Source organism: Myodes glareolus, chromosome 9 (genome assembly GCF_982192425.1).
Source record: "Myodes glareolus chromosome 9, mMyoGla1.1, whole genome shotgun sequence".
NCBI classification, from domain to species: Eukaryota; Metazoa; Chordata; class Mammalia; order Rodentia; family Cricetidae; genus Myodes; species Myodes glareolus.
In genome coordinates this window covers 97,613,492-97,638,960 of record NC_142034.1, presented here as the reverse complement: position 1 = coordinate 97,638,960, position 25,469 = coordinate 97,613,492, and the positions used below count along the sequence as shown (strand labels likewise).

At 44.0% G+C, this 25,469-nt stretch overlaps 2 protein-coding genes and 1 long non-coding RNA gene across 8 annotated transcripts in view; 1 reads left to right on the top strand and 2 right to left on the bottom strand.

Moving 5' to 3' along the window:
- Ubn1 (ubinuclein 1) overlaps positions 1-2,330 on the bottom strand; it is a 32,787-nt gene extending 30,457 nt beyond the window's left edge. For all 3 annotated transcript variants that reach the window (XM_085694626.2, XM_085694625.2, XM_085694627.2), the window contains exon 1: positions 1,583-2,330. The gene's annotated coding sequence lies outside the window, so the exon portion shown is untranslated. The remainder of the gene's footprint in view (positions 1-1,582) is intronic.
- A 111-nt stretch (positions 2,331-2,441) lies between these two features.
- Glyr1 (glyoxylate reductase 1 homolog) overlaps positions 2,442-25,469 on the top strand; it is a 38,104-nt gene continuing 15,076 nt past the window's right edge. For 2 of the 4 annotated variants that reach the window (XM_048433120.3, XM_048433118.3), the window contains exons 1-9: positions 2,442-2,564; positions 3,571-3,607; positions 4,538-4,617; positions 15,366-15,504; positions 15,945-16,184; positions 21,092-21,178; positions 22,898-22,954; positions 23,589-23,639; positions 23,732-23,805. In XM_048433120.3, the coding sequence (XP_048289077.1) occupies positions 2,527-2,564; positions 3,571-3,607; positions 4,538-4,617; positions 15,366-15,504; positions 15,945-16,184; positions 21,092-21,178; positions 22,898-22,954; positions 23,589-23,639; positions 23,732-23,805 (803 nt within the window). In that variant the 5' untranslated portion in view covers positions 2,442-2,526. The remainder of the gene's footprint in view (positions 2,565-3,570; positions 3,608-4,537; positions 4,618-15,365; positions 15,505-15,944; positions 16,185-21,091; positions 21,179-22,897; positions 22,955-23,588; positions 23,640-23,731; positions 23,806-25,469) is intronic. The other 2 variants (XM_048433122.3, XM_048433121.3) reach the window with 1 other exon arrangement.
- LOC125399639 (uncharacterized) lies at positions 3,828-9,443 on the bottom strand. The gene is made up of 3 exons (XR_007231736.3): positions 9,264-9,443; positions 5,608-5,662; positions 3,828-4,247 (listed from the first exon to the last, which is right to left on the bottom strand). It is a non-coding gene; the product is annotated as an uncharacterized LOC125399639 (long non-coding RNA).

The following is a 25,469-nucleotide window of genomic DNA, read 5'->3' as shown; positions in this document are numbered from 1 at the left end:
GGTTCAATTCCCACAGTGAATTAAAATGGGAACAGCAATAGACACTTGTAATCTTAGCATTGTGGAGGTGGAAGCAGGAGGATCAGAAATTTAAAATTACTCTTAGCTAACAAAGGAGTTGAAGGCCAGCTTGGATTATGTGAAACTCTGTCTCCAAATAAAACAAAGAAGAAAATAAACAAAAACACACCTAGAAATTCGAAGTTTTGGAAGTATTTTTTTGGTTTTGGTTTGAGACAGGGTTTCTCCATGTAGTTCAGGCTGTGAAATTAGGTTCTTAAATACTCTGAATGATTTGAATATTAGAATGCCACACAAAGTAGGCAAAAATTCTTTTTAAAAAAGATTGTGCCTAGGGAGGCAGTAACACATGCCTTTAATCCCAGCAGGTACAGGCAGATCTCTTAGTTTGAGGACAGCCAGGGCTACACCGAGAAACCGTGTCTTGAAAACCCAGAAGAAGAAGAAGAAAAAAAAACTCAGAGCATGTAAAAGTCACTGGATTGCTCTGCATCTCCAGATATTCCCAGGGGCTGTTTATGTTTTTGTTCTCATAAATATTCTTTTTAACCATTTTACTTTTTGAACAGACTACTGATGAAAAAGAGACAAACTTGTATGCTAATTTAATCATTTTTTCCTTAAAGGTTTTCCTCTTTTTCTTGAAAAATGCAGTATTATCTACAGAAATGACAACTTTTCTTTCACATTTACTTTTGTTTCCTGCCTTATTTCATTAGCTAGAATTAGATAGCTATCTTATTTCATTAGCTAGAATTAGACAATGTAGTCTTTGCTCTATTCCTTACTTTAACAGGATTCCTTACTTTAATGGGATAACTTCTAGGTCTAGTTGTAAAGATTAACATTTAAAGAAGTCATTACAATATTCTTTAATTCCTCCAAAACTCTTAATTTCTAAATTAAGAACACTTGTTGAACTTTATTAGATAATTTTTGTTTGTTTGTTTTTGTTTTTCGAGAGAGGGTTTCTCTGTAGATTTGGAGCCTGTCCTGGAACTAGCTCTTGTAGACCAGGCTGGTCTCGAACTCACAAAGATCCGCCTGCCTCTGCCTCCCGCGTGCGCCACCACTGCCCGGCTTTATTAGGTGATTTTATGAAACATTAAATACACTTAAAATGGTCAGCTTGTGTTTAAAATAACAGTATAAATGACAGTCCCTACAACTAATCTGTGGTACTTCTGGGTAATTTGTTTCCAAAGAAAAACAGGCTGGGGTTAACCTAAGGCACCCACCCAGCTTCTCCATCCTACTGCCCCCAGAGCAATTTACAATCAAAGCCTCTACACGGGGGACATTGCCTTAGGGAGATAGATGGGCATGAACTTGACACCTTCCAGCCAGCACTGACTCAAGAAAGTTAAGTCCACCCTAGAGTTAAGTTCGCGGATTCCCAGCCACCCGCTCCGAGTGAAACTCTCTTACTCAAAAGTCAGGCTTCTACCCGTCTGCGGAAGTTAGGGGCAGCCGTCCTGCCCCTTGGCGGCTAACTGTTCCCACTACGCTGTCATCTGTCTTCCAGCTGTCACAACTTCTTGCAAAGTGCCACACTACTTACAAAGGCTAACGCGGGAGGCTGGACCGGACCGCGGCACACACGGTTGTCCCCTGAGCCGACGTGGGCCGCAGACGTCCCCCCGCGGCGGTCCTCATGCCGGCCCGGGACCCCCGGGCTGCGGCGCGCTCAGCGGCCCGCTCCCGAGCGCTGCGTGCGGGCGCGCGGAGGGCCCGCGCCGCGGCCCATGGCCGGGTCCCCAGCCCGTGCGAAGGGAGTCTCTCTACAAACCGCCGCTTTCTCTCGTCAGCCGGGGGAGGGGTGGGAGCCGAGATTTGCCAAGTCGACGTCCAAGAAAACAAGTCGGGCGACGCCGAGGACGCTTGGAGCGGACGGCGCTCCGGAAACCGACCGTCGAGCGGGGCGCTCCTCCTCAGCAGGCTGGAGCTCCCGCCCCGAGCGCGGGCTCGCGGGGAACCAGGGCCTCTCGGGCTACCAGCTTAGACCGAGACGGGCTTCCAGGCCGCGCCGGGGTCAGTCGGGGCAGCACCCGAGCTCCAAGACCCGTCCGCCCGGTACCTCAGGCTCAGGAACGGCCCGGGGCCCGCGCCCGACTAACGGCCGTAACGGAAGCGGCGAGAAAGACTTGAGATGAGTCCAGAGCCCCGGAAGCGAGGTGGGCAGCTCAGTCGGCTTCCTTTCGCGCTAGTCCGGCCGTGCCGCCTCCGCCGCCGCTGCTTTGGACCGTGGACGCTTCGTTGTCACGAGCCGGAGGGAGGAGGGGGCAGGAGCCCGGACTCTCCGGGCTTCGACGCGCTGAGAGCGCGGCGCTTACGTCACGTGTCTCCAAGTCGTCCAATGAGCGCCAGCGGCGCGGTGACGTCAGCGCATCCGCTTGGAGGATGACAGCAGGCCCCCATCACGTGGTCAGGCCCACTCCAATGGGCGGTGCCGCGGCGACCTGAAGTTCCCGGCTGCCCGTGCGGCGGCGGTGGTTGGGTGGTAAGATGGCGGCTGTGAGTCTGCGGCTCGGCGACTTGGTGTGGTGAGTCCCGGCTGCCAGGGCTGAAGGAAAGACGGCGCGAAGCTGTTTTTCCTGGTTGCAGGGTTGGCACCTGGCCCAGGAATTGCTTTATTATGCGCTCCTGGCAGCGGAGAGTGGGGAAGACGAGGTGCCGCCGTGCTGCGAACGACGCTTGGGCGGAAGGGGCTGTCCGGTCCCCGGGGGACCGAGGCCGAGGGTGGCGGCAGCGGTCCGGTCTCCCAACCCCGAGGCTATCCCAGGGGAGGGCTACGGCTCTGGAGCCCGGACGCTGGCTGCCACTGCAGAGAGTTCCGTTGTCGCGCAGGTTCCCTAGTCCCGGGGTCTCTCCGGTGCTCTTCTCAAGGCAGGAGAGGCTGCCTCGCGGGGGACAGAGTCATCCAAACCCGCGTTCCGATGGGACAGACATGGGCTGGAGGCTCGGTTCCAGGCGGCGAAATCCGACTGCCCGGCGCTGCCCCATGAATAAACCGAGGGAAGGGGGGACTTCTCCTTTGCAAATGATGGCTAGGCGGTGACCAGTACCTCTCGTTCTATTCCTTGTGTCCCCGCGCAACAGCCAGAATCAAGACTGACCATTGTCTCCTTGGAGCTGCGTAGTTTCCCGACCTAGAGGAAGGTTTCCATGATCATTTGTCAAAGGCAGGCTGATCTTGTGGTGAATTAAACCAGACTTAGGGAAAGTCTCTTTAAGAAAGAACTGTTTCCAACCCTGTCACTGGGAGGGCCCAGACCAGTGACTCTTAATGGTTTTGTTATTCTTTATTCTTTCTCAGTGGAAGACTGTACGGACCGCAGGCGCACACGCACACACAGTTCTGTATTCATGTGTGAGGGTCCTGAGCCCAGCTGGGCAAGGCCCTGTAAGGACTCCAGTTTGCCTGCTTTTGTTCTGGCCCTTGAAAGTGCCAGCCTAGAGTTACAGGAGCATAAATTGCGTGTTGAGTGGGCTGAAGGAGCTGGACTGGCTTTTCCAGGGCAAGTTCTGACTCTGTATTATTTTCTCTAGGGGGAAACTGGGCCGGTATCCTCCCTGGCCGGGAAAGGTGAGTGTGTTGCTACTATTAAAGGAAACCCTCTGAAGTTATGGGTGTGGGAGAATACTAAGTTTCTTCAGTCTCTAACACTGGCTTCAAATGGGCTCATTCAGATAACACTTGGTATTTTACCTCTAGTTATCAGTCGGTTTGAAAGGTATGTCATAAACCAGATGACTGTTTAATGTACAGTCATCATGTCTGTCTTCAGTCAGAGATGGGTGTGAAATTCGTTGTTGTTTTATTTTCTTGAAATCAGTTGTAATCAGAATGTAGCATTATGTTTAAGTCTAAGAAGAAACAGATTCTGCAGAAAGAGGAAAGTCTAAATGTAGGTTAGTGAAAAGCCAAAGTATTTTTGTCCCAACTAAGTTTAAATCTTCTTTCCCTGCTACCATATGTGCTGCTCCAGTGCATATCTGCAGAAGCTGACATTCCAGATTTTTCGAGAGGTGATCCATCATAGCTTTCCAAATGTTCTGAGTTTTCAGTCTTGCTAGGAATCCAGGAAATGTCTGTAGACTCTTTCCAATATGGTGTTTCCTGTGCCTCAGTAGGTCCTTTATTTTCACCACTTCCTGTCTTAACTCTTCCTGCACCAAGAGTATTTTGAAGAATGTTTTCTGTTTCTTCATTGATCGCATATTACCTGGGGGTAGAGGTAGTATTGCTGTTAGTTTTAACTGTTTGTATACCAGGAGCCATTGCATAAAAACTACTAAACAGTACTCTACATGTTAGCCGTGGGGATCTTAGGGGACATTTGTACATTTCTTCATATCACAATAGAAAACTGCCAGATACAGGACAAATAAAAGCCTTGGTTTCTTTTGGAACATAGTTCTTTTTAAAATCTTTGTGGTTCTTTGTTTTGTTTTCAGATCACTTTTCTAGTAGACTGCTGGGTTCTCATACCTTTTTTTCCCTTTTATACTTCAGATTGTTAATCCACCCAAGGACTTGAAGAAACCACGTGGAAAGAAATGCTTCTTTGTGAAGTTTTTTGGAACAGAAGATCAGTGAGTAGTATTCCCTGAGAGTTCATAGTACCTTTGAGTGTTCCCCCAAGTCTGACCTGCTTTGGGAATATTCTAAGGCTCCTCAGTTCAGGCTTGCAGTGTGTGAAAAAAAAAAAAAATGGTACCTCTTTCTGACTGCATGCCCAAATAATGGATGGTATTCTTTCTTATCTGGCAAAAATTGTTCTGGGGCCAATAGTAATATCATTCAGGTAAGAACCAGAGTTCATAGCTTTCTACATCTTATAGGCACATCGAAGTAGTTTCTTATATCTTCACTTAATCACCAGTTCCTATTTGCTTCTCTCTCTCACCAATTTTTTAACAATTTTGTTGCCTTGTGGATGGAACCTAGAGCTTTGCCCGTGCTTGACAAGCCATTTACCCTGAACCACGTGCCCAGCTGATCCTCTGTAGTGTGCTCTGTTTTTGAGGTACACTGAAAGCTAAGCTGTTAGTTGATAAAAGTACTTGTTTAATCCTGTTCTCATTATTAAGACAAAGTAACTTACTATGTCATTGTAATTATAAAGCTTTATTTCCTAGTGTGTGCTGAACTGAAAGAATCTGAAACTATTTCCTTGAGGGTCTTTGACATTACATCAGTTTAAGAAATAACACAGAGGAAAGAATATGTATTAACTTGGATTTGCAGTGATTTGTTTAACTTTCTCCTCAGTACAAGAGGTTGGTTCTGGCTAGGTAACCTGATTTCTTTAAGCAGTTGTTTTTTCTATTTATAATTGTTAAAAGAAAAATGTTATTTTAAGTTTAAAAAATGTTATTTTTCTGCTAAATCTGATACTGATGGCCAAAATACTAATTCCATAAAAGCAACATATAATACTGTATATGAAAGTTTCTTATAGCTTGCTTCACACATTCAGGAGTTTGTGTCAGAGCGCTCTACCAGTTTCAGTTTACATAGTATGTTGACTTTCACAATACAGATATACCCTGCCCCCATTTTCTTTTCACAAGCCAACTTACCAGCTTAGTGGTGGCAGTGTTTCAAGGAAGGTTACTCTGAGTTCTAAGAGCGAGCCTGTGGAAGAGGGAATGTTCTTCAATGCCATGAATTGAGATTGAACTATAGCTCAGTGGTAGAGCACTTGCCTATCATGTGCAAAACCTTGGATGCAATCTCCATCACCACCACTACCTCATCTGCCTCAGGAAGAAAGGAAAGTGTTATTGCCATAGACTACTTAAAGAAGATTATCCTCATAGAAAAACAGGTATTGGTGATGTTGCATGAGTCTACATTCAGTAGTGCTAGACACTGAAGGAATTCCTAGGATAGTGAATGTTGTAGTCCTCACCTTTTGAGAGCTTGGTAAAGGAAGGAGATTTAGTTAGTAGTTGAGCTGGGATAGTGTGCAGAGTAACCAAAGTAACTAAAAACTGTGGTGGAAGAGGGCGAGGTCAGTGGAGAACAGCAAAGTCTAGGAAAGATGATGGATAACAAGATGGGAATCCAGTTGGAAAGCATGAATAGAGTTTGGATGATCAGGAATGAAAAAGGCAATGTGGATCCTATTGAACTACGGGAAAGACGAGGCTTCTTGCCTGACATAATTGATGCTAGGGAATCAGAGGCAATATTAGCCACACTTTAAGATGACTAAGATGGTGTGATTTCTAAACAATAAGCTCTCTCGAGTAGGTACGTAACAAGTGGATACAAGGCAACAAGTAACTATAAATGACTTTAAGCCTCTTAGTTTCTTTGATGGATTTCCACATTAAAAAAAATTTTTAGAAGGCCTCAAAGTGAACCTAGTAGTGTGGTATGTGTTTAACATTCATGAGGCTCTGGGTTCAATGCCCAGTACTTCCCAAAAGATGAAACCCAGTGTAGGACTCAAGTACTTGTTTATTTGTTTTGTGGACACTGAACAAGTGATATGAGTTTGCAGCACTCTTGTTAAGGACAGCCTCCTCAGTGCTCAGTGTTAAAGCTGGTTTATTAGGTCAGTGTATTATCGCTGGAATGAGAGCTCCAGATCATTTGGTAGCAGCAGAGTACTTGAGGAAATAACTTGGAATGTGTTGTCTGCCTAACATGTATCAGATAACTGGTTCTACCTGCTCTCTGATCTAAGCAAACTATTTCACCTTTCGGAGCCATCATCCTCATATGGAATGCATTGTGAGAAAAAGCAGCATCACTTCTAACATGAAAGGATACATTTTTGCACTTTAGCACTGTGTCTCTCCAGAAAAACTATGTGCAGTTTAGTTATGTTTCCCAGAAGACCAGATAGAGCTAGTCAAGATCCAGAGAAGGGAAGTGTCAGACAGGAGAGTAGCCCTCTTTACTATGGGAAAACAAACCCTGGAGGGAAAAAAAAAAAACCATGGTCAGGAGTTAGGAACTAGCTCGTGGCCTTCAAGAGTTCTGCAAGGGACACCTCAAATAAAATTCATGATTGTTCAAGAACAGTGCAATGATCCCTAGTTTGTGAAGTAGTCACTTTGAAGGTATTATAGACAAATGATAACTGAATATTTTAGAGATAAAAACAAGTTTCTAAAGGGCAAATATGTCTGTGACTATGGTGGAAGCTTTAAGACTGACATTAGGATTGAGGGTAAATGTGACCCTGGCTCATCCTGTTTTGAAGACTTCATTGGTGACTTGAACCCTGACCCAGTGAATGGAGCCCAACCCATGCTATTGTATTCCTGAAAAACATAGAAATCAGTCAGATATACTTGGTTTCAAAATTGACACATGAATTAATGGAAAATGCATGTAATTAATTTTTATTTTAGCAAGGACCTTTATTGCAGAGTTAAGTAAAATTATTAATGTCTTATGATGGTCCTGGAGAGATGGCTCAGCAGTTAAGAGCATTTACTGCTTGCTTTTGTGGAGGACTGAATTTGGTTCCCAGCACTCACACCAGGTGTCTCTGACTTCCATGGGCAGTAATATGCACATAGTACGCATTAACTCACATGGCACACACTCATGCACATAAATAAAAAGCAAAAATTTTCAGTATGTGTGTGTATATAAAATATATGATCCTAAAGTTTTAGACATCTGGCTTTTCCTTTCCTTTCTTATGAAAACATCTAACAAATTACGTTGGCGTCCCACAGTTAGGAAAAGAAGGCCCAGCCTACCTCATCAGGCCTCCCTGTTGAGGACAGGACTTAATGATATAGAGTCAGCTCTCCAAGATGCACCTTTTCCCTTTTACTTTAAAATAACTGAGGGAAAAATAACTTCAGCATAACTCTATTAACTATACCACATGGCCACAGTTAAATATCAAGAATCAGTCTGTTCTTGGTTATGGCTCATCAAAGAAGAGATGAGGCTCAGAGTTTAAAATTTTGACCTGACATTAGAGAGGTGGTTCCATGAATTAGAGCACTTAACTGCTCTCCTGGAAGACCCTAGTTGGTTCCCCACACACATAGTACCTAACTCATAATTACCTATAACCCTAGTTCCAAAGGATCTGGCACCTTCTGCTTTTCACTGGTACCTGCACACATATGACATGCATGCACATGTGCATATGCACATACTTGTGCATGCAAATACAAATAAATAAAAATAAATCTTTAAAAAATTTTTTTGATCAAGGCTTAGAGAGATGACTCAGTGGTTATGAGCACTGACTGCTCTTCCAGAGGACCTGGGTTCAGTTCCCAGCACCCATATGACAGCTCACACCTGTCTGTAACTCAAGTTTCTGGGCTTCTAACAGACATATATGCAGGCAAAACACCATTGAACATAAAAAAATAAAAAGAAATTACGTATTTTATCAGTGTATGTATTTTGATTAGTGCAAGCTGGCAAAGATGAGATAAAGGTACTTGGCTGCCAGTCCACATAATCTGAGCTCAGTCCTCAAAACCCACTCAGAACCTTCTTGTAGAAGGAGAGAACTGACTCTCTGAAGTTGTTCTCTAACCTCTATACACCGTGGTGTCTAGTACATGCCCACATCCACATTCATACTATTGAAAATTTTTGGTTTACTCTCTAGCTGGAGATAGTGAAATGAGAAAATGTTCATTTAGTTTGCAGGTACTCAGAGCCACCAGTTCAAGAATACTACTGCAGGAAATGAAGTGATAACTCAGTGGTTAATAGCAATGTCTTCTCTTCCAGAGGACTGAGGTTCAATTCCTAGAACCCATATGGGGCTCACAACAGTGTATAATTCCAGTTCCATATGATCCCATGCCCTCTTCTACTCTCCATGAGCACTAGACACGCACATGGTGCACAGACATACATACGTGTAAAACATAGATACACAGCAAATTAAAATAAATGATGATAAATCAAGGAAAGGCCCTAAGGACTTTTCTCTTTTAAGAGAATACTATAGGCCAACTGGCAGCTTGTGACTAGAGACCTCAATTTCCATGGCAATCTTTATGGCCAGTTCTCCCCTCTGCTTTCAGGAAGTGGATAGAGATGGTGTTCTTACTCTTCTCATGTGAGGACCAGGGATTGCAAATTTAAATGGTAAGATGTCCAGGATCCCGGACTGAGGAGCTTTTTAAATCAAGCCATATCAAAGATGAGCCAAGCCTCACTGATATAAGGTGTAAAGAACTAAATGATGTAGTTGTTGATGAAGAACATACTGGTTGGAAATGTGTGAGCATACCTTTTTTCACCTGCCATCGAGCTATCCACTTTCTCTCTCATATCATTCATAGTTGGAGATTGGAGCTAAGTGAGTAGTGAGATCCAATGTTCAACCTGTCCTGCGCCAGGGCTGCATAGTAGTTGTCCTGAATAGAATGGATTAGATTCTTCTCCCTAGTAACAGGAACAGTCCAATAGTGACTCCCTCCATGACTGATGACAGTGTCATGAGTGAGCAAGTGTCATGTAATAGAATTATAGAAACATGCCCGTAGAGGAGTGATGACTATTGCTTAATGGAGGCAGCATAAGTAGAAAGGCACTTGAGGTTGTTACCAGTGTCCTTGTTAGTTTCTGTTGCTGTGATTAAACACAACCAAAAACTATTTGAAGGGAAGGATTCTTTCAATATTATGCCTCTGGGTCACAGTCCATCTTTGAGGGAAGCCAGGCAGGAACCATGGAAGAATGCTGCTTACTGACATATTCAGTCAGTTATCATACAACCCAAGACCAACTTCCTAGTTGTGACATTGCACACAGGGGTTGATCAACCATCAAGACATTTCCCCATGAACTACAGTCCAATGTGATCTGAGTTCTCCCTCATTTAAGGCTCTCTCTTCTCAGGAGAAGGACCTAATCCATGCTTGGTTGTATCAAGTTGACAATAAAAACTAAGTACATCAAGTTCTAGAAACAAAGTTTTCTAAATTCATCCTAATTATAAGTCTTTTGGTGTTTTCTTTTGTTTTTGGTGGCAGTGATGGTGATACTTTGTTTTGTTGTTCTTGTTGTGGTTTTGAACTCCTGATCCTCTTTCCTCCACTTCCCAAGTGCTAGAATCAGAGGAGTGCACAGCCATGCTTGACTTTGTTGGTGTCTCTAAGGTAAACATTCTTGAAGTGAACTGAGACATTTCCATGTTGCCTTTGTTTGCCTATGTGTGTGTCTGTTTCCTCATGCCTTCATTTCTAACTAGCTTAAAATTGGAGATGACACATGTCATCTTCAGCCTCTAAGGACTACTCACATCTCCAGATAGAGAAGGAGACCTATATAGTCTGATGTGGGCTTTCTGCTCCCGTGTCTTTTTGTATGTTTTCCCCATCCACTCCTGTTTTTGTGTGCTTCCATTTCAAAGCTCCAGCCCAGGTTCTTGTAAGGTTCTTGGATCTGAGCAGTGACTAAGACACATGTGTGAGGTTGTCATACGGTTTTTCACTTAAGGAGAAAGCAGCTCCAAAGTATGGGCATTTTTATTTAAATGGAGTTATCTTGAGAATGACTTAGTGGCAGGTCTGTCTTCCATTTGAAGAATTTGTAGAAAGTATGACAAGACACCAAGGAATATGCTGTCAGCCATGTCAGATGAACTCAAAGCAACAGCCAGGTTGAGTTTCCCACTACAGCTGGCCTCTAAACCAGGAGTCTATGGCAGCACCTGCTGAGAGGCTGGAATGGACTACATAAAGGTCTTAAATTAGTATTCTTGGTAATGTTAATAGTTTTTAAAATGAATCTGAAAATAATGAGATGATTCAATTTTTTTTTCCTTCAGCCTTTCAGGGAGACTAGTTTCTCTTTTGCCCCCACCCCTTTGTTTGTTTGTTTGTTTGGTTGGTTGGTTGGTTTTTCATTGTTATTGTTTTGGAATTTTTCCCGTTTTCGGTTTTCTAAAACAAGGTTTCTTCTGGAACTCACTCTGTAGACCAGGCTGTCCTCAAACTCAGAGAGCTGCCTGCCTCTGCCTCCCAAGTGCACCACCACAACCCAAGGTTCTAGTTTCTTTTTTGTTGTTTTTATAGGTTTTAGTTTTTGTTGTTTAGAAAGGACCTTTTTGGTTTCATTTTGTTTTTGAGCCAGGTCAGCCCTGGCTGCCCTGGACGTCACAAGAGAACTGCCTGCAACCAACTCTCAGGTAGGTGCTGGGAGTAACATACTCAGCTCAGGTTGACTAGGTTTTTTTTGGATTGTACCATCCCAGAGATACAGAATCAAGATTTGCTTATTCCTCTTATGTAGCTAATAGCATATTACAATACACATAGTGCTCTTTCTTCTTTTTACATTTAAGAAATATCTGATTGGGTGACGGCACAGGTTTCCAGTTCTTGTTTTCCAGCATTTACTACCAGAAACAATGTATAATTAACTCCCTTGTATATCAAAGCAAGACTTCATACTTTAGGCACAGACTGGATGAGTTTGTTATTTTTTAACTTCCTGATCTATGGCAAAGTGGTCTCAATAGGTACAGCTTCTTCTAAGTCCAAGGAAAAGGTTGTGAGACAAATCACAATAGCTCACTACAAGTAAAGAAACAAAACAGCTGTATAAAGCTGAGTGTCTAGCTTACTGGTAGACCACATGGCTAGCATGTGTAAACCGTGGCTTCATATTAGCACCACCACCACTATCATCCACCCCACACAAAAGAGAACAGTGTTTATTTAAAATGCCATCACAAGAGCTAGGACTGGAACTCAGAGTGTCTGCTTAACATGCATAATGCTCTGGATTTGATCCTGATCACTCATTAATCAGACATGGTGATACACCCCTATAATCATAATTCTAGCACCTGAGAAGTCAAAATAAAAGGATCAAAGATTTAAGGATAAATTCATCCTTAGTTACACATGGAGTTTGAGGCCAACCTGGGCCACCTGAGAACCTTTCCTCCAAAAATTAAAATTAGTATGGTGATGAATGCCTTTAGTCCCAGCACTTGGGATACAGAGGCAGACGGATCTCTGAGTTCCAGAAAAGCCAGGGCTACATACAGTCATGTTCTCAAAAACTCAATAAGTGCCAGGCGGTGGTGCCACACGCCTTTAATCCCAGCACTCTGGAGGTAGAGGTGGGTGGATCTCTGTGAGTTTGAGGCCAGTCTGGTCTACAAGAGCTAGTTCCAGGATAGGCTCCAAAGCTACAGAGAGACCCTATCTCAAAAAAACAAGAAAAAAAATCAATAAATGGATGAATTTAAATTAATTTAAGGCTAGGGCTGGTAATGTACACACCTTTAATTGAAGCATTTGAGAAGCTAAGGCAGGCAGATCTCTATGAATTTAAAGCTAGCCTAGATGACAGTGAAAACCAGTGGTCTAGACCCTGCCCTCCCACTTATTTATGTATTTTATTTATTGAAAATTTTTATTTTTTTAACGCTGAAGAGTTACCCAGCCAAGGGACTGGAGAGATGGTTCAGTGGTCAAGTGTGCTGGCTGCTCTTCCAGAGGACCTGGTTTGATTCCCAGCATTCACACACCAGCTCACAACCTTTTATAACTCCAGTTCTAGGGATACCACCTTCTGGCCTCCATGAGTAGTACTAGACACATGGTATGTCAACATACATGTGGGCAAAACATCCATACACATGAACTAAAGCAAGATAAATTAGTTATCCAGCTGAGCATTTTATTTAGCACCTTCCCACCCACTTGGCAAGCAGTTTTTCTAGCCCCTAAAAATGGCTGGAAGAAGCTATCATGGAAGCTATCATTTACCGGCCCCAGTTTCATGCCAACCTAGGCTGCTTTGCTGTTCCTCCAGGATTTGAAGTCTTACTGAGATTCCAGCTAAAAGGCACCATAATCGCTATGGAACACATTTTGTTTGGATGGCAGAAGTGATTTGTGTGTAGTTTGCTTTCTAGAAGTGATCCTTCTGAACTCTAGTGAGCTGGCATTTTATTGACTATACTCTGGTGGGGCAGCATGCCTCCCTGGCACTTGATCAATTTCCTGAGTAGATTAACATTTCTCTCTTTTCTCCTCTCAAAGTCATATTTGTATTGTAATGTCAAAATACATTTGAATATTTCAAAGATCATTGTATCGAGGATATTTTCATTATAGTTTCTCAAAGTCCTGACAGGAAGGTGAGTAGAAATTTGTGTATATTCTTTTTTCTTACAGAAATCTGTCTAAAACATTTTGACTCAAAAAAATAGGGGCTAATTTATTGGCATTCTTCAGAGAAATCTTCACCTCTGCTTTTTCTCTGAATCAGGTTGGTGGGAGGAACAGGCATGGCAGTGACCAAAAGGAATGAATAGGGTAATTGCCTGTGGTGCATGTAACCTAATTTTACAGCTCGGGGAAGGATGGACAGTGTGGATCTTGAGAACCATGACTGTTTAGGCTTTATCCCTGACACTGGTGTAGTCTCAGAATTGAGCCACCAGTTAGTACTGCAGCTTTACTACCTTTACCTCTGTCCTTAGAGTTCTATAAATACAGTGAGAAGTCGGGGTTGGGGTCCCAAGGACATACTAGCCAGCATTGGGAGGTTAGTACCTTAGTCCATGTTTCCTCCCTGTGGATTGGATTCATGCCTCTCTTGTAAGGTTGCAAACTATAGCTGAACTAGCCACTAAAAAAATGTCACTGCACTGCTGTTGTTGACCCTGTGTGCCAGAGACCAGTGTCTGTTCCTTTGTGGTTTTTGCCTTAACCATAGATACCATGCCTGCCCTAGTGTGCTGCCTAAAGCTTGTGGGCCAAGGTCTAAGGACTACCATATTTGTTCTTGACCCATCCTCACAACTGCTCACACAACACTCAGAGTGCAGGAAGATGGAGGTGGATAAAGTACACTTGGGCCATAATGGGTTAATATTCTCTGGCTTTCTCTAAAGAATGAAACTTCAGCTATTGTTGTAACCCAGTTTCTGTATTCTTAGCCTGGCCCACTTTTTCTGAAGGTTATTCTATGAGATCCTATGAGTATTACAGGAGAAAACATATGTAAATTAACCGATAATTTGTCAGGTACAACTGATACCTGTAATGTGTTCTCATTTGTGCTTGGAATCAGAACAGCATTTGGGGAAGCTGCAGAAAACCTACTACAGAAGACTTGTTTATGTTCCATGACAGGCCAGATACTCCAGAACTAACAGCTAACTGTTTTGGGTTTTGCTTTTTACTTTAATGTGATACATGTTGACAGTTAAAATTAGCAATTAGAGAAGTTCATTTTGCCTTTCAAGAAGAATGTCGTTTAAAGCCTCCATTTGTGACTGCTCCCCTCATCCCAAACCATATGTGTGTGTGGTTTAGTAGCAATGGATATCATCATTAAGGAACAAATTTAGGCTCACTGGCTACAAATATCTAAAGAACAGCAAACTTTAGATGTTGCTTTTGGGGTAGAGTTCTCAGTTGATAAGTAGTTCAATCCCCAGCACCACCTGTAATCCCAGCATTTGGGGAGTGGAGGCAAAAGAATCAAAGTTCATGCATCGTTGTCTTTTTTTCTTTTTCTTTAATGTGGGTGGGTGTTTTACCTGCTTATATGTCTGTGCAGCATGTTTATGTATGTGTAGTGCCTATAGAGTCCAGATCCCCTGGGTGCTGGGAATTGAATCAGGGTCCTCTAGAAGAACATCCAGTGCTCTTAACCATTGAGCCATCTCTCTAACCTGAGTCCTTGCTTTTTATATATATATGTGTGTGTGTGTATAGATGGATAGATATAGATATATAGTCCTGGTTACATTTCCTGACTCTAGGCTCTAGGTTGATGGACAAATTTTGTAAATCTGGTTCAAATAGTTGACTAAGCCACATGTGGTAGTTCATACCTGTAATTTTAGCATTCAAGAGGCAGAGGTAGGAGGAGTGCCAGGTCTACATGGTGAGTTCCGGGACAGAGAGCTATGTATTGAGAACATGTCTAAAAAAAAAGAGCAAACAAAAATAGTTGATCAGCAGCAGTTGTTTCTTTGTGTGAAAGTGTTGCCAGGGTTTATAATGCTTGCAGGTATCCTTGGCCATCATGCTGCACACTGTAAACAGCAGACTGTCTGCAGGCTTCTCCTGCAGCTGCAGGTGTGTGTGGTTGGGTATGGAAGGCTAGCAAATGAGAGTGAAAATAAAATGTATAACCGTGATTTCACTAAGGAAAGTTCTGACCTATTGTGTTTCTGTTTGTTTCAAGAAAATGTGCTTTAGGCATAAGAGTTTGAGATGAATGGTTGGTGAGGTTTATTCTCTTCCAATTTCCAGCCAAAACAAATGGATGTTCAAATCCTACCCTGGTGAGATCTCAGGACTGTGTTGGCATATGCAGTATGGATAAAACTCTTTCTGTGTTTGTTTTCTACTAGTGCCTGGATCAAAGTAGAACAGCTAAAGCCTTATCATGCTCATAAAGAGGAAATGATAAAGATCAACAAGGGCAAACGGTTCCAGCAAGCTGTGGATGCTGTTGAAGAGTTCCTCAGGAGAGCCAAGGGGAAAGACCAGGTGAGAGAGACTTTAGCAGTTCCCTGCAACAGCAGGCCCGTGGCTTAGCGTGGTTACCAGCAGATAAAATGTGTCACAGACGCTCTCCATTCCCATGAGATGCCTAGCAAGGGAACAGCTGTGATCCCAGAACTCTATGCCCATGGCTCACTTTTCTGAGGCTCACTTTTTTCTGAAGCATGTTGTTTTTAGAAGGAGTAGCTCAACTCTGGAGTACCGCAGAGAGCTTAGGAACATAGCCACCTCCTAGCGTTAGGGCTGTACACAAGTGACATGATTTTCTTTTTTTAAACTCTTTTTCCAGTGCAAACAGGGGTGAGCAAGAATCCTGTTTCTCAGGGTGGCTATGAGGACAATTCACAGAAGTGCCTAGAGCACTACATGGCCAGTGTTGGCAGTGGCTGTTGTAGTGGTCATCATTATTGTTGTTGAACTTTCAGACATCATCCCACACTTCTGCTGATGACAAGAATCGGCGTAATTCCAGTGAGGAGAGAAGTAGGCCAAACTCAGGTGATGAGAAACGCAAGCTTAGCCTGTCTGAAGGGAAGGTGAAGAAGAACTTGGGAGAAGGAAAGAAGAGGGTGACTTCGGGTTCTTCAGAGAGAGGCTCCAAATGCCTTAAAAGAGCCCAAGAGCAAAGTCCCCGGAAGCGGGGTCGGCCCCCAAAGGATGAGAAGGTTTGTCTTACCACTGTAGCTTACCAAACTAGTGCTTTTTTTGTGTAAAGTAGAGCCATGCTCATCTAGTGGGGTGGAGTCCCTGCCATGTTTTATAAATGATGCGAAAACAAAAAATGTACAGACATAGTAGGAGCAGGAGGTGGAGGCAGGAGAGCAATCTCTTGAGTTGCTTAAGTACACTGGCCTGGCCAGGGGTAAGGCTAGCATGAAGGGAGGGAAAGCTCTGTAGAGGTGAGCATGTCTCCCATGTGAGGCATGAATCTGGCATAAGTATCCTGGCAGGTAGAAGGACATAAGTTGACACTGGATCACAGAGGACCATACAGTAAATTCATGATAATGGAAGCTCCTAGGAAGCTATTTACGCTGGTTGTTTGGATGGCATTGTGTGCCAAACTGAGCCTTAGTAACTGTGAGGACAGAAAGACAGCTTGAAGCAAAATAAAAAGCCATAGTTACCCATGAGAAGAGATAGCATTTCCTGAAAGAAATGGGGCAGGGTTATGTCAGAGGAAGCCTTTCTATGATTTGGCAATTTGTTAGGTGGAGGGGTGTAGATGAAAAGGAAAGAGAAGGTGGCGCCAAGCTTCACCCCTAGAAGACAGTGCTCTTGCTTTCTTACATAATCAGGAGTCAAGAACTGGACTCACAGAAGAGAAAACTGGTTCTTGTTGGCTTTTGGAGGGATTTGGGGTTTGCTGTTGTCGTTGTTTATGGAACTAAAGGTAGAACTTGAAGCTTCATGCATGGTCAGCAAACACTCTACCACTAAGCTACATGCTAGCCTTTGGTTCTTTCTTTTAGTGTGATGCATTTGAAGCATGACCTAAACAGTATTAGAACTGTAGACTTGGGAAGCCATCTTGGATGAAGAATAGCTTTATCCATGAGACTATATGAGCTTGTCTCGGGAATATGAAGAGGGGTGCTCAAGAAGACAGGCTGTACTGCAAAGAGAATGGTCGGGGCTAGTAAAGTTGGACGTGTGGCCAGATGAAACCAGGAAGAAATGGCGTATCTCTCACCTGTGTCTAACAAGTCTTGAATTTCAGGAAGTGAGTGACCTGTGAATTGTGAGGCGCACTCTGGGAGATAATGGAGTCAGGATAAAAGGAGCAGAAGCCAGATGGCAGACGAATACTGGGTGATAAAACACTACACACCAGAGCAAGACTGGCAGTTTCAGTCAGACACCAGTGAAACAACACAGCAACTAAAGCTGCCTTGGGTTTGCAAAAAGAAGAGGAGAGCTCCCTGCATCTTGGGGCAGGCCCAGTTATACCCATTCACAGGGTGCCTGGCCCACTGCTGCCAGCTTGTCTGATCTTCATGAGAGGGGCCAGAAATGCAGAATTGTATACAAAACACCCTAAGTTTAAATGTTTGAATTTAATTAACATTTTTAAAACACTCAGCCTGGTCTGCCTCTGTAGGCCACTGATTGGAGAAGGTCCTTTACACTGTCTTGAGACTAAGAGAGTAAGAGTTCCCCTATGATCATGATCAGGAGGTAGGGAGCTTTAGAGAACTGTAAGACTCAGTGAGTAGGGGACTTTACAAGGAATGTGACCTGATATGAGCTCCCAAAAGACATAGTGTAGTTTTCAGTCAAGAAGAAATTGGAGTTGTCACGTTTTATACTGTCTTCCAAATTACACTGTCTTCAGACAAGCTCCTCATAGATTCCTTAATTACTCTGGACAGAAACAGCTTACTATTAGATAAAGGGAAGTACAATGGAGAGGTTAGAACATGGGCCCTATGTTTGGATTATATATAACCTGTGGCTTCCTGCAACTGATTGACTGTGGCCAAGTTCCTTTCCTTCAGTTTCCTAGTCTGATGGAGCCTCATAGGTTTACTGTGAGAAATGAGTCCACAGGTGGTGCTGAAGACCATACCTGAAGAGTGATGGGTATCAGATCCAAATCCTGTGTGAGCTATTTCCAGGATAGGAGCCAGAGAACTGAGGTGGAAAGTTACTTCAGTCTAGCCCTCCCAGGATCCTACCCAAGCTTTCTTCTATCTCAAGGCTTTCTTCAAGCTGATAATGAGAAGCAGTTCACCTTACAACCGAGTAACTCATTTGGGTGGTAGTAACTTTTAACCAGGTTTCAGTCTAGGAAAGCAACCTGCTCTTGACCCCTAACTGGGTCCTTTCTAGGTGTTTTTGGGTTGGGCCTATGCTCAGTGCTTCAGAGAGTGTGCCCTGGTACTGGAGTGACAGTACATCTGACCTCATCTGTCCTGTAGCTTATAGTGCAGGTGTGTTACCATAGCAATTGTCATTTGGCTGGCAGTAAGCAGTAAAGCACAGACTCCCAGCTGCAGAGTCCCAGGTGAGTGCCATTCTCTTGTGGTACAGTCTTCTGTCCCCTAAGGATAACTGAAAAGGCCAACCTTGATCTCAGAGGTGTCAAATTCTTACCTTCAGACAAGACTGAATTTATGTCTAGACATCTGTTTCAGATCTTGCCTGGAGGCTTGTTCCCATGTTTTGACTGTACTTTCCTTTCCTGCTTCTAAGCTAAGAACTACAGCTTCAGCCCAAGTTCAGTCAGTCCCATGGTAGTCCTGAAATTTCACAAACATCAAGAAGAGTGAATCAGGGATAGAGTTCTTTACTTTGTGTTTGAACTAAGAGCTATAAATAAACTCCTTGTTCTCATTCTGTTGGTTTTTTTTAATGTTTATTTATTATGTATACAATATTCTGTCTCTGTGTATGCCTGCAGGTCAGAAGAAGGCACCAGACCCCATTACAGATGGTTGTGAGCCACCATATGGTTGCTGGGAATTGAACTCAGGACCTCTGGAAGAGCATCCAGTGCTCTTAACCTCTGAGCCATCTCCCTAGCCCCTCGTTGAATACGATTTAAAATTCACCAACCTTGTGCCAGGTGCCGTGTAGTAACATGATTGGAGGTTTCAATGTTAGCTCAAAAGGATTGTATCTGTCACTTCAGAACTGTCTTTGGGGCAGTGCTACAATGTCCTGTCTATTACACAGATGCTTATTGGGCAGCTTCATCACAGGCCGCATGTCTAGGGAAAAAACCTGAGAACTGTACAGACATGTCTCCTCTCAGGAAGAGATCCCCACCCCCACTTCTCTAAGGCGTATTTAGGTTCATCTACATGCCAGCATGATTCCCAACGTGGAGTAGTGTGGAAGGAGAACATACTTGTAATAGCACCAACCCTGGGTCCAAATTACTGGAATTTGGATTGTTTTGTGTGTGTTTTTGTTCATTTGGTTAGTTGGTTGATTTTTTTTTTCTGGTTGGTTTTTTGTTTGTTTGTTTTGGGTTTGTGTGTATATTTTTAGATAGGTCTCACTATGTAACTTTGGCTGGCCTGGACCTGTGCAAGCTCAGAGAGATATGCCTGTGTCTGCCTCCCCGGGGGCTGGGATGAAAGGTGTGTGCCACCATTCCCATGAGTTTGAATTTTTAATCTGTCTCACAGTTAACCAAATTGATCTCCTTGCTTTTCTTTTCTGTAAAAGGAAGGCAGTATTAGTTCTCCATTGTGAGTAATGGGGTTACATAAGACCATATATATAAATTAGTACTAAGGTGATTTTTGAAACCTTTGCTGTCATTGTAATCAACATCACCTTCAATTGGGAGAAAGTACTGAGAGGTCAAATAAAGTTATTTTGATGAAGGAACCTTTCCACGGTGTCCTAAAGTGAGCCTGTGACTCAGTAGACATGGTGGAAGACCATGCCCTGTAATACAGAAGTTCTGAGGTGGGTTTAAGTTTGGGGTGTTTGGGATGGGGGAATGCAATGCTGGTAAACTAGAGAATGGCAAGGAAAGAGAAAAAATTAGGACTCAGGCTGGGTAGTGGTGGCACACACCTTCAGTCCCCGCACTCGAAAGGCAGAGGCAGGTGTTATCTCTGTGAGTTTGAGGCCAACCTGGTCTACAGAGCAAGTTCCAGGACAGCCAGAGCTATTAAGCAAAGAAACCCTGTCTCGGGGGGTGGGGGAGGAAGGGAAGAAGAGTGTGGAGTAAGGTGACTGTAGAGCCCTTCCTGAAGGCTGCTATGGCAAACTTTAGCTTCCTTGTGAGACGTGGGAAACTGGCTTCAGGCAAATAGGGGGTCTGACATGAGCTGTGTGAAATCTAGTCTGCATGGAGCCAGAGAAGGAGCAGGAGATGCATTGTTCATCTGCCTGTTTACAGGGATGGTGGTATGTTGGCCAGTTTGGTATGAGTGACAAGGGAGAAGGGTGGCTTTATAGTGACAAAGCGGTGATCACTGCCCTTTGAGTCAAGGGAAACTCAAATTAGTAGAGGAGGAGACCTGGCACCAGGAAGGTAGAGTGTTTGTGAGCACTTGGGCATTCGCCCTGGTATCCCACCAAGGTGGGTGAGTTATGATTTATTAAAACAGGGGTAGGAGGGGCCAGACAGGCTTGGTTCAAGGGAGTGGGGCCCAGGCCATGCAGATGAAGAGCTACTCATTTGAAACCATGCCAAATGTATTCTGGCATTCATCACTTTCAGATCTGGGCAGGTCTCCTCAGCAGTACCATGGAGTTGTTCTTGTTCTTGTTTTTTTAAGACAAGGTAGATTCTCTCTGAAGCTACTGTTTTCTTAGTGATTATTACTTGCCATAAAGAATTTCCCTGTGACCTGCTGGCAGCTTCCTAATTAACCTTCATTCTTGTGACATAAGTGCATGTGTGGGTTTCGTTACTACAGGACTGGAGAAGAAGGCTCACTCTGTGTTGGCAGGAAGCAGTTGCCCTTCTCCTACTTAGAGCCTTGCCCAGGGGATTGGCTTGAACTTAAACTTAGAACATGGCACTTGCCCGGAGCTTAGTTTAGGGTTGAGTGTGGCCAAAAGGGAAGCAAAGTATCCTGATGGTTTCTCTACTTTTCTCCTCTAGGACCTCACCATCCCTGAGTCTAGCACTGTGAAAGGGATGATGGCGGGACCAATGGCTGCATTTAAATGGCAGCCAACTGCGAGCGAGGTAAAGAATTTTTCCTGCTGATAGCACTGGGCCACAATGTCAGAACAAGCACATAGCAGATTTTCTGACTTTGCTATGTGATCCTCTTTCCATTTCCACCCTTTCTGTTGTTTGGTTTTGTTTTATTGAATAGCAGTACAGAGGTCTAGGAGGAAAAAAACTGCTCAGTGTTTTAGGTTTAATGTTCTAGGCAGAACATTTTATATTTAGCCTCATATATAGGATTATAGACCCACTATCATTCTTACTGTTTGGAGTAGAATTGTTTTTGTATTTATTGTAAACACCCTCTCTTCCATTAATATTCTTTTTTTCCCTCTGTTTTGTTGTGCGTGCTCTCCCCTCTCCCCACTCCACCTTAGAGGAAGTATGAGGAAGTAGTTTTTTTGGGGGGGGTTGAGGGAGAGGTTATTTTGTCTTATGACAGGGTCTCCCTAGGTAGTCCCTGACTACCTCAAACTAGATATCCTTCCACCTCAGATACCAATGTTAGATACTAGGATTACAGAAATGTAGCTACTAAGCCCCGTTAATGCAGTTCTTGATGTTTTGTAGCCTGGGGTCACACTGGCTTCCCTGTGCTTGCACCTGGTAGTACGCATAGCTGTGAACAGTGGTGGAGCTCTATGGTCATGGCAACTGTAATCAGAATTTATTCCAGGAAGCCAAGCCCTCCCTACAACGGTCTGGTCTCAGGCCCAAGGAGACCAGAGTTTTGAAACGAAACGAGAGTCCTGAAACTGTTGTGGCTTATGCAGCCAGGCCAGCTGCATGCCTGGTGAATATTTAGTACTAAATATTCTGCAAGAGAGCTTTATAGTATTTTCCACTACAGTGATTGGTCTTAAACTGCAGAAGCATCTGTCTTTTTTGTATTTGAACCCATTTTTTCTTAACTAGAATGGCAGTTATGCTAACTCTGGCTTATGAAAAACCAGAGTTAGGCCTGATAGCACAGGCTTGCAATCCTAGCAGAGGCTGAAGCAAGACGATCACAGGGTCATGGCCTGCCTGAGTAACCAAGTGAGCTGAAGGCCCAGCCTGAGTAGCATGAATCCATTTTAGCTTATAATAAAAAGTGAAAAGAAACCAGGTGGTAGTAGCACCCACCTTTAATCCTAGGACTCAGAAGGCAGAGGTAGGTAGATCTCTGTGAGTTCGAGCTACAAAGCAAGTTCCAGGACAGCCAGAGCTATAACGCAGAGAAACCGTGTCTCAAAAAAAAAAAAAAAAAAAAAAAAAAAACGTGAAAAGAGACAAAGAGTCAAAGACAGGTGAATCTATGTGTTCGAGGCCAGAGCTATAAAGTGAGAGTGTCTTAACAAAAAACAAACAAACATGTGGAAAGAGGGCTTAGAGGTAGAGTTCAATGGTAGAGCACCTGTCTAGCATTGGCAAGGCCCTCTAGATTCAATCCCTAGTACAGAAAATAAAAAAAACACTGCCAGGGTTGGGAATGGCACATGCCTTTAATCCAAATAAAGAGACAGAGGCAGGCGTATCCCTGTATGTTTGAGGCCAGTGTGATCTACAGAGCAAGTTCCAGGACAGCTAAGGCTACTCAGAGAAACCCTGTTTCAAAAAATAGAAGTTTCCCAACAGCTTTGAAGGAGATTTTGTTGGAGAAACCTTGTAGCAGGAAGATGTCCCTCATCTTGGCAAGAGGAAGTGACTTTGGTAGAGGGTAACTCATTTGATTTCCTTGTTTTCTGATTTCAGCCAGTCAAAGATGCCGATCCTCATTTCCATCATTTTCTGCTGAGCCAAACAGAGAAGGTGAGTGTCACTTGGGGCCAACCTGTTTATGAATGCTGTAGCAACAAACTCAGTGACAGTGTAGGCCCATGAGGGAATCACGTGCCAGTGAAATTAAGCCTGAGAATAGTTTTTAGAACTCAGCCACTTGTACTGCTGAGATATCAGCAGTTGCCTTCAGAGTCTGACGCAGAAGGAGCTAGACATGAAGGCTGTCTCCATAAGCTTGCCCATGCTTCTTGGGTCCACATCTTGTGGATCTGTGGTCAGGAGAGCTTCCCAGTCCTGTGGCTATTGCAAGAAGCTTTACTAAAATTTGTGAGAGTGGGGGTTGGGCCAAACTTTGCAGGGATCCTATAGCAATGAGTGACTTTGGAGGTGGGCATATTTGATTTCCAGCCCAGCTTTTACTGACCAGCTCCATAACAAGATACATAAGTTGATACCTAATACCCAGAGTGAGACAAAGACCTGCAAAGAGCTATGTGGAGTGTAGAAGGGTAATGAATGTTTCCCTCTGGGTTTCTTAAAATTATACAACAAAAAAAATATCCTGTGTTATTGTCTCACTTTAGGTATAACCATTTAGGGGAATTACCATGTAGAACTGTTGCACTGCATTTAATAAGCTGACTTTTTCCTTCCTCTTTATTAGCCAGCTGTCTGTTACCAGGCAATCACAAAGAAGCTGAAAATATGTGAAGAGGTATGTAAGCTCCCTGCCTTTCAATTTTTATCTCATTTGTAATCTCACTGTGGTCAGACTGCTAGATGATCATTTGTACTCCCTATCCCTAGGAAACTGGTTCCACCTCCATCCAGGCAGCAGACAGCACAGCGGTGAATGGCAGCATCACACCCACCGACAAAAAGTAAGACCTTGGATGATGAGGCTTCCTGGAGACTCCGGATTCTGTTACTGCTGGGGAAGTGGCACCAAGGGAACCCTGAAGGGCATGTCCAAGCCTGATAATAATTTGGCAACAGTTTTATTTATCAGAGGAAGTTGTCATTCCTACCCCCCCCATGGGGTCCTTCATTGAGACTAGACTCAGGTCTTGGTTCCCTAATTGTCAATGAGTCTGAGCAACTACTTCAGAAGATCTCTGAGCCTCCCAAAAGATGGCTTGTAAAGCACTATCTCTAGCCCCCATCCTGGATAGGACTTCCCGGTTGATAGAGTATGTCTAGGGTGCAGCCCAAGAATTCATTTCTTTGCAAGTAGCAGAACTGCTCTTGAGCCACTTTTGGAAATTTGGCTCAGTATATACATTTACCTTGCATGATGGGACCTCTAAGATTAGCCCTGGCGAGAGGCAAGCAGGTTTTTGGAATAAAACCCTTTGTATTAACTTACCCATTTCTCACTTTGTCACCTCCCTATCCCTCCCATGCACCCTCAGCTGCTTTCCACCTTGCCTACACGATGGGCCCCAAACCTTCCGGAGACTTGTCTTTGCAGCTTCACTGCTACTTCAGCCGAGCCGGTTGAGCCTGCAGTCATTTGATGGAAAAGGTTTCATTACTAAGGAAGTGTGTTTTGAGCAATATAACAAGTATGAATTCCAATTTGTACTTTCCACATAGTTCTCTCACAGACTAAACTCAGTATAACTTTTAACAGTTCAAACTCTTTTTTTTAAATTAATTAATTAATTTATTTGTTTATAAAAATTTCCACTTCCTCCCCTCCTCCCAATACCCCCCCCACTCCCCCCCCACTCCCTCTCCTCTTCCCTCTCCAGTCCAAAGAGCAGTCAGGGTTTCCTGCCCTGTGGGAAGTTCAAGTTCCTCCCCCCTCCCTCCAGGTTTAGGAAGGTGAGCATCCAAGCAGACTAGGATCCCAAACAGCCAGTACATGCAGATGAAACAAGACCCACTGCCATTGTAAATGGCTTCTCAGTCAGCCCCCATGTCAGCCACATTCAGAGAATCTGGTTTGATCACGTGCTCGTTCAGTTCCAGTCCAGCTGGCCTTGGTGAGCTCTCATTCGATCAGTCCCCTTGTATCAGTGGGTAAACGCACCCCTCGCGGTCCTGATTTCCTTTTTCATGTTCTCCCTTCTTCTGCTCCTCATTTGGACCTTGGGGGGCTCAGTCCAGTGCTCCAATGTGGGTCTCCGCCTCTATCGCCATCCATCGTCGGATGAAGGTTCCCTCTGGTCCTGCCTGTCTTGCTCACGTTTTCCCTCCTTCTGCTTCTCATTTGGATCTAGGGAGTTAAGTCCAGTGTTCCAATATGTGTCTCTGTCTCTATCTCCATCCATCACCAGATGAAGGTTCTATGGTGATATGCAAAATATTCATCAGTATGGTTATGGGCCAAGGCCAGTTCAGGCAACCTCTCCTCTGCTGCCCAGGGAAGAATCTGGGGACCTCTCCTTGGGCCTGAGAACCCCTCCAGAAACAAGTCTCTTGCCAACCCTAAAACGGCTCCCTTAGTTGAGATATATACTTGCTTGCTCCCATATCCATCCTTCCTCCCCCGCATCTCATTTCCCCACGCCATCCCCAATCCTCCCCCTCTCCCTTCTCT